The sequence below is a fragment of the Eschrichtius robustus genome, chromosome 2, assembly GCF_028021215.1.
Source record: "Eschrichtius robustus isolate mEscRob2 chromosome 2, mEscRob2.pri, whole genome shotgun sequence".
NCBI lineage: Eukaryota > Metazoa > Chordata > Mammalia > Artiodactyla > Eschrichtiidae > Eschrichtius > Eschrichtius robustus.
In genome coordinates this window covers 107120788-107138292 of record NC_090825.1, presented here as the reverse complement: position 1 = coordinate 107138292, position 17505 = coordinate 107120788, and the positions used below count along the sequence as shown (strand labels likewise).

Here is a 17505-nt window from a genome sequence, read left to right as displayed (position 1 = left end):
TTTTTATATTATTTGCTTTGGGGGCGTATATGGGACACCCTTTCCTTCAGTTTCATGCATTTAAATAGTAAGCATAGCACAGAAGAAGGACATTTGGGTCAGAGGAACTCTGTTGCTGCTTCATCTTTTTCTTTCACTTTTAACATCCTATCTCCATTTAGAGGCTGATTCCTCTCTGAGATGGTAAGTGTAAGCCTCCAATAAGTTTAAATTTTTGAGAGACACACTTAAATCTCCTCACATAGTTATGAAACAGTTATTGGTCCAATTTTTTTCTGATTACCTGCTATGTAACGAAACAACATGCAAATGAAATGATAAAAGACTAGAATTCATATGACATTGGGTACTTTTTTTTCATTTTCAAACTGAAAAAAAAAAAAAAAAAAAAAACAGAAAAAAAAATCAGAAGTTGCCCAAATAAATTGGAGACAATCATAACTTCCTGCATTATGGACATTATAACAGTCTGACAGGGACTTTAAGATATTAGAAAATTATAATGAAGTCAAGCCAGTAATACAAAATACAAATCTTCATTGTATTCCTATTACATGATTACTTAGGAATGACTCAGCTTCACCAAAAAGCTTTAATTATGAATACCAAATTTTTAACGGAAGCAGTGCAATCCATTCAGAAAATTAACTGTAAAGAATGTAATAATACTCGGTAATATCAGCACTTACTTGCTTTCCCCCAATTATTTTTGTTCGCAATGCACATGTATTTCTGAAATGTCAACAAGACCCTCACAGTTCCATAAAACGCATTATAAAAATAGTTTGTACCTTCTTTAAGTTTCAAACATTAGGGCAATTTATACCAGCTTTGAATCTATTTCTTTACTCTTTAAAAATTATACTTTTATCTCTTTTGATAATCCTCACTAAATGTTTTTTTTTACTTTTTTAAATTATGCTTTTTATTACTTCCTTCCTTTTATACTCTTTGAGTTTATTTTAGTTGTTTTTTAAAATTAACTTACAGAAATGGATATTTAGCTCACTAATTTTCAGCTATTCTTATCTGAGTTTTGAAATGTAACATTTTCATTATGATTCAGCTTAAATTATTTTCTATTTCTATTTCTATTTTTCTATTATGATTTTTTTCTTTGACTCATAGAAATTTAGAGATGTTTCATTTGCAAATATATAGGAGATGATCTAGCTGTTATTTTAAACATTTCCATCTTAATTAAACTGTGGTCAGAGAACATAATCCATATATACTCAAGCCTATGTAATTTGCTGGAATTCCCTATGTGGTCCTGTAATCTTTGTGAATGTGTGATAAACGCTTAAAAATAATGGATATTCTGCAGTTTTTAAATGCAGTGTCCTATATATGTTCATTAGTTCAAATAGTTTAGTTATTGTATTATTCTAATACACTACATCATTGAAAAAACTTTTTGCATGTTCTATCAAATAGTAAAGAGCTAAAATAAAATAGTCTACTATGATTCTGGATTTGTTTATTTCCCCTTGAGGTTATATAAATTTTGATACTTTTTAAAAATTTTCATTTTTATTATTTAAAAATATTATTGTTGAATATAAATTCTATTTTGATAATTATTTCCTCCAAACAAGTTGAAGATATCTGTCCACTATATTTTGTCTTCCATGGTTGCTATTGAGAAATTAGCTGTCTTTTACTCCTAAGAAGGTAATTTTTTGGCTACTTTAAAAATTTTAGTGATATCTTGACATAGTTTTTAAGGAAACCATATATTAGAAGCCTACATATAATTTTTGAGTGATATAAAAATGAATGGAAAGTAGAAATAGTGGATTGAAAACACAGAAAATGGAGTCAAATTAATACATATCGGGACCTATGCTTGTTTATACATTATATCATTAAATTTGAAAACTGAACAAAAGAACTAACTATCATTATCCCCATACTACAGGGGGAAAAGATGGGAGATAATTGAGGTTTTTACAATCTATGGCACCACAGTTCATCTAGAGGCCACTATGTTATTTATAGAAGTTCTCAAATTTAAAAAAAAGGTGATAATATTTAGCATAATTTACAAGCAAAGTCTAGAGGAGAGGTTAGCAGATCTCAATATATTTCTTTTGTGAAGAAAATATTGTACTTACTTTGTGAAGGAAATTCGCTCTCCCAACTGATCCAATTTTCCCAGTGTGATTCATGAAACAAATGTTTCCTTCAGTAGCTCCATAAAGCTCACACATCTTAATATTTCCAAATCTGTCTAAAAATTCTCTCCATACGTCACTCCGTATGCCATTTCCAACTGCCAAACGTACCCGATGATCCATTTCTCCTTCTCTCTGTTAGAAGAAAAGATTTTACTAGTAATTTACTATTTCCAGTTCCCAATTTTTTCTTTCGTTGCTATTACTTAAATAGCAACCATCCAGAAGTAAGTTGCATGTGTGCAATAATGCAAAGGAGTAAAAAAAATATCATGTAAGTCCACGGCAGAACTAAGTCCAATAGCTAATGAAACTAACACTGGCCCAGAGTAATACAGCTTTATTTCCCTATATCTGGCAAAATCGCTTCCTAAATTTGAGATGCTGAAGTCTTATTTTTCCTGAAATATGCTTTCTTCCTTACCAGAATGGAAGTTCCTCAAAAAATTAAAAGTAGAACTACTATACGATCCAACAACTCCACTCCTGGGTATTTATCTGAAGAAAACAAAAACTCTAATTCAAAAAGATACTGCACCCCATGTTCATTGCAGCATTATTTACAATAGCCAAGACATGGAAGCAACCTAAATGCCCATCAATAGATGAATGAAGAAAATGTGGTATATATACACAATGGAATATTATTCAGTCATAAAGAAGAATGAAATCTTACCATTTGTGACAACATGGATGGACCTTGAGGGCATTATGCTAAGTGAAATAAGTCAGACAAAGAAAGACAAATTCTGTATGATCTCACATATATGTGTCATCTAAAAAAAACAAACAACAGCAAAAACAAAAACCCAAAACCCTGAGCAGAGAACAGACTGGTGGTTGCCAGGGGCAGGGTGAGGAGCGGGCAAAAATGGGTAAAGGGGGTCAAAAGGTACAAATTTCTAGTTATAAAATAAATAAGTCTTGGGGATGTACTGTACAGCGTGGTGACTATAATTAACAATACTGAATTGCACATCTGAAAGTTGCTAAGAGAGTAGAGTTGACCCTTGAACAACCAGGGATTAGGGACAAGGACCCTCCATGCAGTAGAAAATCCAAATGTAATTTCTAGTCGGTTCTCAGTGTCACCGGTTCCACATCCACAGATTCAACCAACTGCAGATCATGTAGTACTGTGATATTTACTACTGAAAAAAATCTGCATATAAGTGGACATGCACAGCTCAAACCCATGCTATTCAAGGGTCAACTGTAAATCTTAAAGTTCTCATCACAAGAAAAAGAAAATCTGCAACTATGTATGGTGTTGAATGTTAATTAGACTTATATTGGTGATCAATTTGCAATATATACAATATATTGAATCATTACATTGTACACCTGAAACTATATGCTTTATGTCAGTTATACCTCAATTAAAAAATTAGAGTAAGAATATAATATCAGCTTAGTCATGGTACGTCCATGATTCCTTCTGAAGTACCTCCAACCTTACAAAAGTAATACAAAATAACAAGAAATAACAATAAAGAGACAACAATAATAGAGAAACCAATGTCCCTGACACAATTAAAAATGATCCAATGAACACATTCTTTACCTTAGTTCCTTCTCCGTCTTAAAGGAGATTTTAATCTATTAACTCTCAAGAACAAAGAGAATGTGAAAGAAAGGTAATTTCACAAACTGAAAGGTGAATAGATAAAAGGCATGTGACTAAGCAGAGTAGTTAATTCTGAAATCTAAGCCCACAGTTGGGAACGCAACACATGCTCCTAAGAGTGTCAAGGAAACAACAAAAAAATGAGGAAGGCAGAAGACTTGGTTGGAAATTTGTTTAAGAAGCATCTGCACCCCTAGACACCCTGATTCAGATAATACATCTGGGAGTCTGACCTCTGCACACTGGTCAAACACTGGAGACACTCTGGAGAAGCCCAACCAGATACCATTTCAGGTGCAGGAATCTACTGAAAACAGTAAGTTCAATGCAAGCCTGAATACTAAATGGTGAGATCTCAGAGCCAAACTAATCTACAGAGGTAGAAATCAGAATATTGTTCGAACAACATTTGGTAGGACAATGACTGATTTTTTTTCGCCCCCCACCCTGCCCCCAGCCCATTCTCTCAGGTTTTCAATGACTGATTTTTTGATGACAACCAGGGGGAATATCTTCAAGAAGAAAATAAATAAAATTGATTAAAAATACTTGAAGTGTTGTTAAATCATATTCAGAAGTTTGGGCTATTATGGAGAGATGAATTAGTAACAGGCATTTAGAAAGCAAAATTTAAAAAGTCAATTATTTTCAGTAATCAAAAGTTAAAAATTGTTATTATATTTTAAATACACTATGTGTCAGCTATGAATAAAATATATATAATTTTTATAATGAAAAAACTTATTATCAAAGTATTTTAAAATGATCATAATTAGACCGGTGCCATAGAGGGAGAAGAAACATATGTGTGTGAATATGTGAGTAGGAAGCCAGGTAGATGATAGTTAAGACTGAAAAATCAAGAAATAGTAACATATATGTTTTATTAAGAAATATAGAAGTAAATAAAAACCAAAATATCTTAAAATAATTAAATATGTTTACCTCTAGAGGACAAGTATTGATAGGAGGGGGTATTGTTTTCTTGAGAGTACTATTTGATTTTTCAGAATTGTAAAAGTACTAATTTAATAAAATAAAAATTAAATTAAAAAAATAAAATAAGAGCCGAGGTTGTGGATACATCAGAATCTGACTTGCTGATTTCCTTAGGCCTTTAAACCCTTAAGGGTTTAAGGTTAATATTCCACTGATAGAAAAAAACAAAAAAACAAACAAACAAAACAAACAAGCAAAAAACCTCACTCAATCAAAGTAGCTACTTCCAAGACAGAGGATTCTTTTCTACCACTAAATACTACCAGGAGCAATTCTGTCCTGGTTCCACCTCCCACGCGCATGTCCAGTATTGCCCACCTGGCACGGAACTAGCTCTTGGATTTTTCACTACCATTTTCATATACAAAACAGTAGTGTTGCAAATCTTAGGATTTATTCTGCTTTAACAGAGAACAATCTTTTATTTTTATTTATTTATTATTTTTTAAATTAATTAATTAATTTTTTTTGGCTGCGTTGGGTTTTCAGTGCTGCGCACGGGCTTTCTCTAGTTGTGGCAAGTGGGGGCTACTCTTTGCTGCAGCTTCTCATTTCTCATTGCAGTGGCTTCTCTTGTTGCTGAGCACGGGCTCTAGGCGCGTGGGCTTCAGTAGTTGCGGCACATGGGCTCAGTAGTTGTGGCTCGCGGGCTCTAGAGCACAGGCTCAGTAGTTGTGGCGCACGGGCTTAGTTGCTCCGCAGCATGTGGGATCTTCCCGGACCAGGGATCAAACCCGTGTCCCCTGCATTGGCAGGCAGATTCTTAACCACTGCACCACCAGGGAAGTCCAGAGAACAATCTTTTAAATGGCATGATTCTTGGATGCTTTTCAGGTTAGAGATGAGTTTTAGCAAGTATTATTTATAAAATGAATTGGCACACTCTTGAAAACCAATAAGAAGGTGGTTTACAAACCAAATTCCATAGACTTTAACCTGTGTCAGCTATATAGCTATTCAAGCTTCCTAAATAATAATATTCATCCAAAGTCATTCAACTGATATAGAAAATAAAATCATCAAAACTAGGATAAGGCTTTTGTCTAGAAATATCAAAGTCATGTATTTAACTCTCAAGATATGTATTTATTTAAAGTATTTAAATATTTATTCTATTTTCCTTTCATTTAAAAGAAAGCCCAGAAGATCATGCTTTGAGGAGTATGAAGAAAGATCAAAGATTCATTATTTAGTGTTGTGAGAAAAAAGAGAATGCATATTTCTTCTGTTGTTGATATGCATGCACTCCTAAAACAGTAAAATACAAATGACAATTGATATAAGGGATATAAATTAGCTATTTTCAGTTTATTGAGATACAATCTAGTTTCAGTGACATTATTCAGATTTTTGTTCACCTGATTAAAATCATGAGCATGGAAATATATATATGAAAATAATATGATTCCTTTATCTATAATAATGATATAAAAATTACATGAAGCTCTGTAGCAAGATCAAAATATATAGATATATAGTTATTTTTGGCACACACACAATCACATGTATACATACATAATGGAGAGAGAGAGAGAGATAAACAGAAGTTTTAAAAAAACTAGTTTGCCCAGGAATGGAAACTTTACCTAAAAGATATATAATACACAATAAGGTGTTATCATAAATGTTATCAAGATGTTATCAAGGGTTTAGCAGGGGCTAAATCCAGCCTACTTCCTGTTTTTGTAAATAAAGTTTTATTAGGACACAGTCACACGCATTTATATGGATTGTCTACCCTGCTTTTGCAGTACAGAGGTAGAATTAAGTAGTTGTGACAGAGAGAGCATGATCCACAAAACTTAAAATATTTACTAATCTGGTGCTTTACAGAAAAAGCTTGCTGACCTCTGCCCTAAATTATAAAAAAAAAAAAGTAAAAAAAAATCAACTTAATATTTACACACGTTAAGCATCACCAGGTAAACTGGACAACACACTGGTGCTACAAATTGGTGAAGCTTCCTCATCCAGATTCCCATTTAAGTTCATTCTATGTCTTCTTCTTGAGAAACGCTTTATCTCATTGGAAATAACTGGGAGTTGGTTTTATTTGTAAAGCAGGTGTAGAGTTTCTTATACACACTGAGCATATTGGTAGGTGGGCAAAACATTGTTCAGATGAGCCTTTAAAAAAATCCTACCCAGGTAGTGATGTTGTGAAGCTCTCTTGGTAACCCTGGAAGATGACTGGAAGCCAAGGGAAGGGATCAAGCAGAGCCTGAAGTAATAGCAACATTAACCCAGCATCAACTGGCACGATGCACTAGGAGGTTGGCAGGAGTCAGAGATAGCAGCTAAAGTGGTCCAGATAAAAGATGATTAGAGGAGGAACCCAGATTATGGTCAGGGAAATGGAAAAGGAGGGTCAGCAGAAAGACAAACGTGTGGAAGAAAAAATCATCAAGATTGGCAAAGGGAGCCTTCAAACGTCGCCCTGGAGTATATGGAAATTGAGAGGAGGGTCTGAGGTTGCTAATTATATTTGGTCTTGCGTCCATTTTGGTAATGCGTCCATTTTGAAGGTGATTTGTGAAATTAGTGGTAAATCATCTAAAATACAACCAAATCTTCCTAATGCCCATCTATAATTTAAAGAATCTCCTCTCTGTCCATAAGTCTCCTGAAGGCTTCTTTAATTTTATTTTTTATTTTTTTATAAATTTATTTATTTATTTATTTTTGGCTGTGTTGGGTCTTCGTTACTGCATGAGGGCTTTCTCTAGTTGTGGCAACTGGGGGCTATCCTTTGTTGCAGTGTGTGGGTTTCTCACTGCGGTGTCTCCTCTTGTTGCGGAGCACGGGCTCTAGGCATACAGGCTTCAACAGTTGTGGTGCGTGGGCTCAGTAGTTGTGGTGCATGGGCTTAGTTACTCCACGGCATGTGGGATCTTCCCGGACCAGGGCTCGAACCCATGTCCCCTGCATTGGCAGGTGGATTCTTAACCACTGCGCCACCAGGAAAGTCCCTGAAGGCTTCTTTAGAACAAATTCCTATTCCTTTCACTTCTTCCTGAGTTATGAAGTTACCACCTAACTGTCACTGGATATCTAAGCTGTGTTGGGGACAGAATGAGAAGAGCATGCATAAATACAAGTACAATTAAATGAACTAATGAACACATAGCACCTTCATATGTACATACACAAGAGAAAGACACAGAGTGGCAGAGACTAAGAGACAGAGAGACAGAGATGGAGAGAGTCTGAGAGAGTGCATGAGAGACAAAAAGACAGATAGAAAGCAGGAAAGGCAGAGAGTGAAAGTGAAAGACAGAGAGAGTGAGAGAGGGAGAGAATATGATCAAAACAGAGAAAGGGACAGAGTGAAATAGAGAAACATAGAAACAGAGTGACATATGCAGAGGCAGAGAGAGACCCACCACATGTGAGAGAAACACAGAGACACTCAGAGAGCTGGACACACACACACACACAGAGATGCAAAGTGAGACACATTCACACAGCACAGAGATCCACAACACACACAGAGTGAAAGACAGTGACAAAGAAGCATGCACACAGAGGGATATTCTGTCACTCTCTCACACACACACAAACACACACACACACACACAGCCAAAAAAAAAAATGATATAAACTAGACACATATATCGGAAGACAGAGAGGCACACACATAGAGACACATAGCTGCTCACAGAGACATCAGTATTGAGACACATGGAAAGAGATACATGCAAATAAAAAGACTTAACAAACAGAAATCAAGGCAAAGAGAGTCCAAGAAAGGGGCAAAAGCAGAAATCCAGAGAGAGTGGGACGGGAACAAAAGACACGTCTGCAGCTGTATCAGAAGCAAGGGAGTGAAATATGTCTGTGCCTCCATGACCAGGTTATTATATTATCTCATTTTAATCACCATGACAACCCCATGAAATAAGAAGCATTATCCCCATTTTGCACATGGGGATAATGAAGTTCAGGTCCAAAGTCATACACCAAATAAACAGAGATAGAATTTGAACTCATCAAAGTTTAAGTGTTCTGTGGGCAGAGAGGGAGGGAAGGAACGAGGGATGAGAGGAAAGAAGGAAAGAAGGTGCGGAGGGAGAAAACCAGCTCAAAAACCCTTAACAGCCCCTGCTCTATTTTTCCAAGCCTTTCCCCATGATTTCAGTAATAGGAAGCAATTGAAACCTGGGTTTCTAATTCAGCAGTAAGTGCTTAAATGTTTATACACTGGCACACACACAGAGTAAGCCATTTTACAGTACACAGAAAGGACTCATTTTATTGTCAGCCCTTTAAAATCCCATTTGAAATTTAAGAATTTGCTGAATGGGTCAGAGCTTTTAATGTAGAGACCCCAGGGTTATGGATTTCAGTAGACAGTCCCTCTGGCTTTCAGTACCACACATCACAATGATGTGCGGATAGCAGCGAAGGAGTCACGTTAATTTGTACCAAGGCTCTTGTTTCTTCAAAACATCCTTTGAGAGCTGTTTTCCAGGAGTGTCTGTTGAGCTGCTATATTTGAGGCAGTGGTTGAACTACAGTTACCTCCTACCCAGTCACGGATTTATTCACTTGCCAAAATACGCAGGTCTCTAACAACACCTCTTAGAAACAAACCCTCTTTCTTCCAGACCATGGGCTTTAATCCTACACAGTGAATCTACAACACACCCGGGCTGAAGAGCCTCTTTGTATGCCTGTGAAAAGTGAAACTCTGGAGGCTCTGTTTCAATACAGGTAATTTTGTGTATCAACCCTGATTTCTCAGGAAACAAAGACGGTTGATAGATGGAGAGACAGAAGAGAAACATAAACTCTAAGTGGAAACAAAGGGACAAATCATTTCTGCCTTCAGCCCTGGATAACTAGCGGCTTAATGCACAAAACAAAAGTATGGTCTAATTCCTAAAGGATCATCGAAAACATATTAACAACATATGTTAGGGATTATGATTCTTCCATCATGATTCTATTTAACAGAAGACCTCTTTTCCCTAAAACCCACTGATAATCACATACGCACATGTATCACACCCACACATCCCTGTAATAAGAAGAATAACTATACATTCCAACAGTTTGCTTCTTTCACGGACACTCTACTACTACACACTGGAAAAATATAGGCAGCAAGCCCAGTGGGTATCACAGAACAGGGACAAAGAAACCTTAAATGCAAACAGGATATGAGAGAATCCTGTTAACAAGAAAATGGGCACAAAACAGCGGTTTCTTACACTGAAGCAGGAAAGGCATGGTGGAGGGGAGAGGGCAGGGGACTCTTCTGAGAAAGGACATAAGAGGATTTAAAAGGAGAGGCCCTCAAGGCTAAGATAGCGTGGGCTCAGCTGCCCGAGTCTTGGTGTAGCTGCCTTTCCAGTCTGGTTACGGGCAGGCCACGGTTTCAGAGATGACAGTCATCAGTTCAACAAACCATTTGGAGTCATAAATAACAGCTAGAAAAGACCTCTGTGATTGCAAATGTTACAGCAGAAAGATGTAACACATAGTGGGCTTATTTCCAATTCATTTTCTAGAAATAATAAGTAATTGAGATTACCATTTGCAGACCACTCACTCTGCACAGGTGCTTTCTATCCTGGCAGCACTGGTGAGAACTGAAAATGGGAGGAAAGCAATGCTTCAGACCAGAGGCATTGCACAGTTGCCTTGTAGAGAAAGACCAGCTCCAGGAGTCTGCAGGACTCACCTCTGACCCAAATGACTGTTTTCACTCACCTAGAAAAAGGCTGTGCAGATGTAATGGGAGGATGATCTTCCCTGGAGACCCAGAAAGAGGTCACCTGAGCCACAACTACCACAAGTCACTAATGAATGTTCTGAGAGGTTCAGGGGCCCATTAAAAGTGCAGGATAATTTCTGCTGTGAGCTGGACGCAGCAATGGCCTGACACCCTTCACGCAATGATGCTGACTTTGATTTTTCCAAAGTCTCTCACTGGACTCTGTCCTCCCCAGGAACTCTGACTTTCTCATTACAATTGAGCTTTCCTTTCAGGTCTGGGCTAGGCAAAGATTGTGCCGATCGTGAACACACAGGTGTCCCAGCAACTGGTCTCATTACATTTGTTACTTTATTTTTAAAAATAATTCAACAAATTTTTACTGAGCACTACTATGGCAGGCACCATTCTGAGTACTGAGGATGTAACTAGAGATAAAAATGATAAACTCCCTGCTGTCCTGGAACTTATATAATAGGGTGGGGAGATGAAGTGACAACACATAAAAATTACCTATAAAATATGTAATGGGGAAATAAGTTCTATGAGGAAAATAGAGCAGGGAAAGAGGACTCCGAGACAAACACTGTAATAAAGAGCTGACTCCATTCTTGATGTTTGACTGCTGAGAGCTTTCAAACCACCCCCAATCCCCTTTCCTCTTCTGCCCTATATCTGGGCAAGCTCTTGAGAAAGCCCAGGGTTCCTTCCTTTGGCAGCAACAGGAAATTCAAAGCGCATGAGCGATCCTGCATGCACAAGGCCCCTCACCTTAGTGCTAGCCCCTTATCACAGTAAGTGCTGAACCTGTCTCTTTCCCCTGCCTTCTCAAGCCAGTTTTTGACCTGCTTGGGCCCCTGCCCTCCTCTCCCCAGAAAGCCCCATTATAGGAGCGATAAACCTGTTCATATTCTCTTACTGCACGTGTGGCATCGTCAGTCTCAACATTTGAACCAGACTTTGGGTATGGGGTCCACTGGAGTTGGGAAGGTGACCATACCAGATGTTTATAGGGGTTGTCGCCAGGAGGAGGAGGAGGGGATATCAATGGATCAGGGAGTGAGGCATGCAAACATATGGGGGAACACTCAGTGGGAGGAAACTGAGAGCCCTGGTGCATTGAAGAAAGAGCGAGGAGGCCAGTGAGGCTGGGGTGGAGTAAACAAGTAGTCGGGTGGGGTGAGGGAGCGCATAGGGGAGGAGGTCCCAGCAGGGGAAGCAGATCACATAGGGCTATGTGGCCCATGCCAAGGGAACCTGGATTTTCCTCCAAGTAAACTATCAGAAGGATTTGAGTAGTGAAGTAACATAATCTGACTTACATTTTAACAGAATCATTCCAATTGCTACGTAAGAATTGAAGTTAGGGGGGCAAAATGGAGCTAAGAAGAGGCCATTGCTGGAATTTCAGGGGAGAAGTAGTGCTCATGGAGATGACAGCGGCAGGTCGGGTGGTAAGAGGAGGTTTGAGTCTGGATATATTTAAAGGTTGAAACTGCAGGATGTGCTCACGGACCGGACAGGAGGTGTGAGAAAAAGAGAAGCTGCAAGGGACATTCTAGAGTGTTTGTGACTGAGTACCTGGAAGAATGGAGTTGTCATTAACTGAGACAGTCAAGATGGAAGCAAGGGGTACATGCGGATGCGGGAGGTGCTGGCAAAGTTAGTCACTTTTGAGATGAGATGTCAATCAGATTTCTAAGTGGAGATGCCAAGTAGGAATCTAGACACATAAAAGCTGACATCAAGGGAGAAGACAGGGCTACAGATATAAATTTGAGAGTTAAGTTGTAGATGGTATTTGCAGCTGGGAACATGTCCAGAGAGAAAAGGGAAAAGCTTGACTGAGAGTCCTGGACACACTAACAATTAGAAGTCAGGAAGACTGAGGAAGATCCAGCAATGGAGACAATTTAAAGCTATAAACTGGCATTTCCGAACCTGGTTTGTATGAGTCTAATCCAAAAACAGGTACTGATAAATGCGGTTCTGAACCTGTCAGGCTGGAGGCTAGAACAATTTTGGCACACCTGCTATGACAACAAAAATGTCTTGCGAGGCCTCTTGGGAGAAGGCTGTCTCCTCTTCCAGAGAGCCCCCAGCATTACGGTCAATCTGTTTTCATTTGTATTTCAGTACTTAGCTCATTAATCCTTATGTCAGCTCTGGATGTAATTGTTATTACACTCATTTTATAGATGAGAAAACTGGGGTGGAGACTGCTCAGGAAAGCAAAAATTTGTCCAAGATCACAGAGCTTGTAAGACAGGGAAGATAGGCTTGAACTTCAAGCTCCCCAACTCCAGGGGGCAAAGAAATTAAATGCTTTGCCTGATGCCACATGATGAATTAATGGAAAAGATGGAATTAAAACCCTCATCTTTAAATTCATTGTTACTTTTTTCCATTGGGAATAAAATCATCTATTGGAAAACTCTAGTTGGTAATAATTTGCTAAAGATTCTTGTATTTGCTGGTAAGCCTTACTGGAAGGGCAAAGATCGACCATTTCTGACCTTGACTTCCTATGTCCGTAGCATGAGTATCAGGAACACACAATTAAAGGAATAGGCAATATGAAAAACAGCAAATAAATAGTAAAATAAATAATCTTGAAGGTAAATTTTAAACTGTTAAGTCAGTCTGGAATGTAGGGAAACCTTACTAACATACCACATTTACAGTAACAGCAGGATATACCCCATGAGGAAACACGTATAATGTTTTCAGGGTTTCTTATTTTATTTTTATTTCTAATGTTTTTGTGTGACAAGTGTAATATAAAATTGTTAATATTTTAACATTATTAAAAAGTTTTATTTTAAAATAATCATGATCTAAATTGACTTTTGCAATCAATGTTGTATGATTTTTGTTAGTCAAAGGCCAATTATTTTTTAACACCACAAAAATGACTCTAATTTTATAATGACATTCATGGAAAACATTACCATGTTCTGCATAAAAATAAAATCCTTCCATTTGTATTGGCTTCCCAGTTTACATTTTTTCACATGTATCTCATAACCAGATGGTGAGAATCAAAGGCCAAATTAGGAGAGCTAGATATTTTATATAAAGACAGGAACTATGGCTCAAAGAGAAGAGACCAGCAGAGAGTCATACAACACGGGCTTGAAACTGAGCCTGTCTTTTGATTCCACAGCCAACACACTATCTGATGGCTTTCCACATAAAGCTAAATTTGTAGGGAAATTTAATAAATAAAGGATATATGTATTCTTAATGGAAATGACAGCAGGAAAGGTATAAGCAGATAGACACAAAAAGATATGTATACTTTATATGTACCACTACCCATGAACTACGAGTCATTAAGTATTAAAATTAGCACTTATAAAAAGTCTTTTATACGCAGTTCTAAAACTTTCCAAAATATTAATTCCCTCCTAATGCTACTAACATTTAGGTTGCTAATAGCTATTTTTTTTTATCTTACTCCCTCATATTTCTTTTTGTTTCTTCCTTCTGCCTTTATTTATTTATTTATTTATTTATTTATTTATTTATTTATTTATTTATTTATCTGGCTGTGTTGGGTCTTTGCTGCTGCGCGCAGGCTTTCTCTAGCTGCAGCGAGTGGGGGCTACTCTTTGTTGCGGTGCACTGGCTTCTCGTTGCAGTGGATTCTCTTGTGGCGGAACATGGGCTCTAGGCGCGCAGGCTTCAGTAGTTGCGGCACGCAGGCTCAGCAGTTGCGGCACGCAGGCCGTAGAGTTCACGGGCTTCAGGAGTTGTGGTGCACAGGCTCAGTAGTTGTGGCACACAGGCTTAGCTGTTCCATGGCATGTGGGATCTTACTGGACCAGGGAACGAACCTGTGTCTCCTGCATTGGCAGGCGGATTCTTAACCACTGCACCACCAGGGAAGTCCAGGAAGGCGGATTCTTAACCACTGCACCACCAGGGAAGTCCCCTTCTTCATTTATTTGTTGGAATTCTTCTGGTTCCTGTCCCGGGCATTTGTGTACCTGATCTTCTGAATGAAGCAGAATATAAGCCATGCTGAAGAAATAATCATCAAAATAATAAAGGATATTGACATGAAGACTAGAGAGCCACAGCTGAAGTTCTTTGGCAGCATTCGAGTTCCAACTGCTATTGTCATTTGTACAGAGATGTTTTTCTCCAGGTAACTCAAAATATCCTTACCTCTCAATTCTGTAATCATGACTGCAATAAAATGTCAAGTGCCTGGATAAGTCATGGTGACTGGCTCCTCTTTGGATTTATTATTGTAGATGACCGCAGCAACTGCATTGTGGAAAGCAGCCTGTGATATTTTCTCTTTAATGGTGCAATTTCCCCTCTGCAGCAAGGCAATCCACTGTTTGATGTTAGGAGGGACAAAGAACTGTGTTTGAGGATCACAGCTCAGATGATCAGCAAAGTCCTGAAGGCCAGAAGTCTTAAATCAAGGTTGTTGGCAGGGCCATCTTCTCTCTGAAGGTCCTAGTGGAGAATCCTTGCTTGCCTCTTCCAGCTTCTGGTAGCTCCAGGTGACCCTGGCTTGTGGCTGCATCACTCCAACCTCTGCCTCTGTCTTCACATGGCCTTCTCCTCTGTCATCCCTCATATTTCTATATTTGTAGTTTCTAAGCAGAAAAGAAAGTTCTGGTTCCTTGCCGACTTTTCTAAATGCTTTCATATTTAGTATGAGAATAGTAAACACATCTTTGATTTATTTCAGAAAAACTGGGTTTTAAAAGAGAGCTGATTTTCTCAACCACGTAATAATATGCTTCAAATATTTGGGGAAAAGAAAAAATTTAAAAAGTAAAAATATCTTTAAACTACTAGGTCTTGGAGGTAAAATCAGTTGTTGTGAGTGTTGTCGAGAAGACAATGGTAATGAAACTAAATCAGAACATCTTAATAACAGCTAAAATTCACGTTAATTTTAAAACGGCATTCCTTAGAGGTTACTATGTGTGATGAAAAAGTTTCCAAAGCTTAATGCTTTGAGAAACTACATCTTTCACAACATGTGAAATGAGGAAAACATAATGGTAAAACACTTGAAGTTATATAGAAACTAAGAAAATGAAAACACGATAAAAAGAACAAATGCTTTAAAAATATCCATTTTCAATTAGAAAAGAAAAGAATAAATGGTAATGCCCTGAATCAGGGACAAGGTAATGCCAATGCACTTAGCCTGTAACCGTCTTCAGACCCATTCAAAACATAACTGGTAAAACAAATAAACAAACAAGTTCAAGAGATTTAGGTTAAGTCAGCATCATTTAGTCTCCCCTATTGGAATTTTATTCTCTGGTACTGTTGCATTGTCTTTATCCTTACATCTTATCTAAATATAACAAGGAAACCTCTTAAAGCTTGAAAGAAATGATAGACTTTCTTTGGAGAAAATAAAGTCGGTGTCCTTTCATGTTGAAGTCTTAAAAAATCTCACGTCATCAATTTCAACATTTTCATTTTTTTACCCTCAAAAAACACTTAGGGGTTCACTGCAGGACTGTCTGAACATTACTAGTGACAAATTTAGTACAATCCATATGGAATTTAATGAACAATATTTAATATTTAATGAAAATATTTAATAAATATTTATCAAATATTCAGGTGTTTAAAAATGTCTCTCTTTTCATGATGGGAGTCGAGCATAATCCGTTTTGTCGAAGTTTTAATATACTTTCACTACAGTAACCAGAATCGTAAGTACACTTTCTGGCTCCCAATAAATATCTTAGATTTTAAGAAAATAGAATAAAGAAACAGGATATAATTAATAGAAAACATATATACAAATATATACTAAAGAATATAAGCTATGCCTTGAGAATGTCAAAACGTGGGTGTTCCACATTGAGAGCTATAGACAAACTATACAGTGTAAATGATAAACCATAATGTTAACTTGAAAAATAGGCATCATACTTATGCATTATAACATAGGTCTTTGCTAACTAGGTCCCATCCCTTGCACTCTTTGGGCTCCAGATTCTTGCATCCAACTGCCTATTTTACTTCTTACCCTGGATGTCTAATTAACACACCAAACTTAACAGGTCCAAAAGAAATTTAATTTTCATTCCCCAAATCTCAGTTTTCCTTATCTCAGCAAATGGTTTGCAATTTGCCTAGACATTTGAACCAGAAACCTGGGACTCATCCTTGATTCTATCCATTTCTTCACTCTTCACTCCCTATTCTTGAACTAACAAGTCTTGTTATCTTTCCTTCAACACAGATCCCAAATTGGTATAGTATTTTCCAGTTTGCCTTCATCTTTTTCCAAGTACTCTGATGGGAACAAAATCAAATTTCTCCTCCAGGGTCTACTGAGCCCCAGAAGATCTGGTCTATGGATGACCCAGCTCCTTCACTTTAAACACTCAGGCTATGTCCTCTGTGGGCTGCTTTGTTTTCAGTTTATTCCATCCAGACTGCAGTCCCCCAGCTTTTCCATGGCTGGATCCCACCTGCCGTAACAATTCCTCAGCTCACAGGTCACCATGTCAATGAAGTCCTCCCTGACCATTCAATCTATTATAATTAGCAATGCCCCACTCTCACCACTCATTGGTCTCCATCACCTCAACCGGTTTTGTTTCTTCATAATATTTATCATTATCTGTAATCACTTTTCTTCATGTGTTTGCTGGCTTATTTTCTATCTCCTCAAACCAGACTGTAAGTTATGTGAGAAAAGGGGTCTTGTTTGTCTTCTGTGCCCCTGTCGACTCAAACCTACAACATTACTTGCATGAAGGAGTGAGTGACATGATCCTATTCCTAGGTAAATCCCTAGGTATTGGCAGAGTTATTTAAATAAGATAAACTGTGCAGCAAGAGTCCCCCAGAGGATCACTGATGTCTAGAGTTCCACCACATTCCTCACCTCTCAATATTAAATGCAGCATTAATATTAAGAAAATATAGAGCTATACCCAATCATAAAATGTATGATGGTCTTCAGTAATGTAGAAAATATGGAA

The 17505-nt window shown here is 37.6% G+C and overlaps 1 protein-coding gene across 1 annotated transcript in view; it reads right to left on the bottom strand.

Annotated features, from left to right (window-relative positions):
• Positions 1 to 17505, bottom strand: part of SLC27A6 (solute carrier family 27 member 6) — a 56584-nt gene that overhangs the window by 15245 nt on the left and 23834 nt on the right. The window contains exon 5 of the mRNA XM_068534393.1: positions 2118 to 2312. Within this exon, the coding sequence (XP_068390494.1) occupies positions 2118 to 2312 (195 nt within the window). The remainder of the gene's footprint in view (positions 1 to 2117; positions 2313 to 17505) is intronic.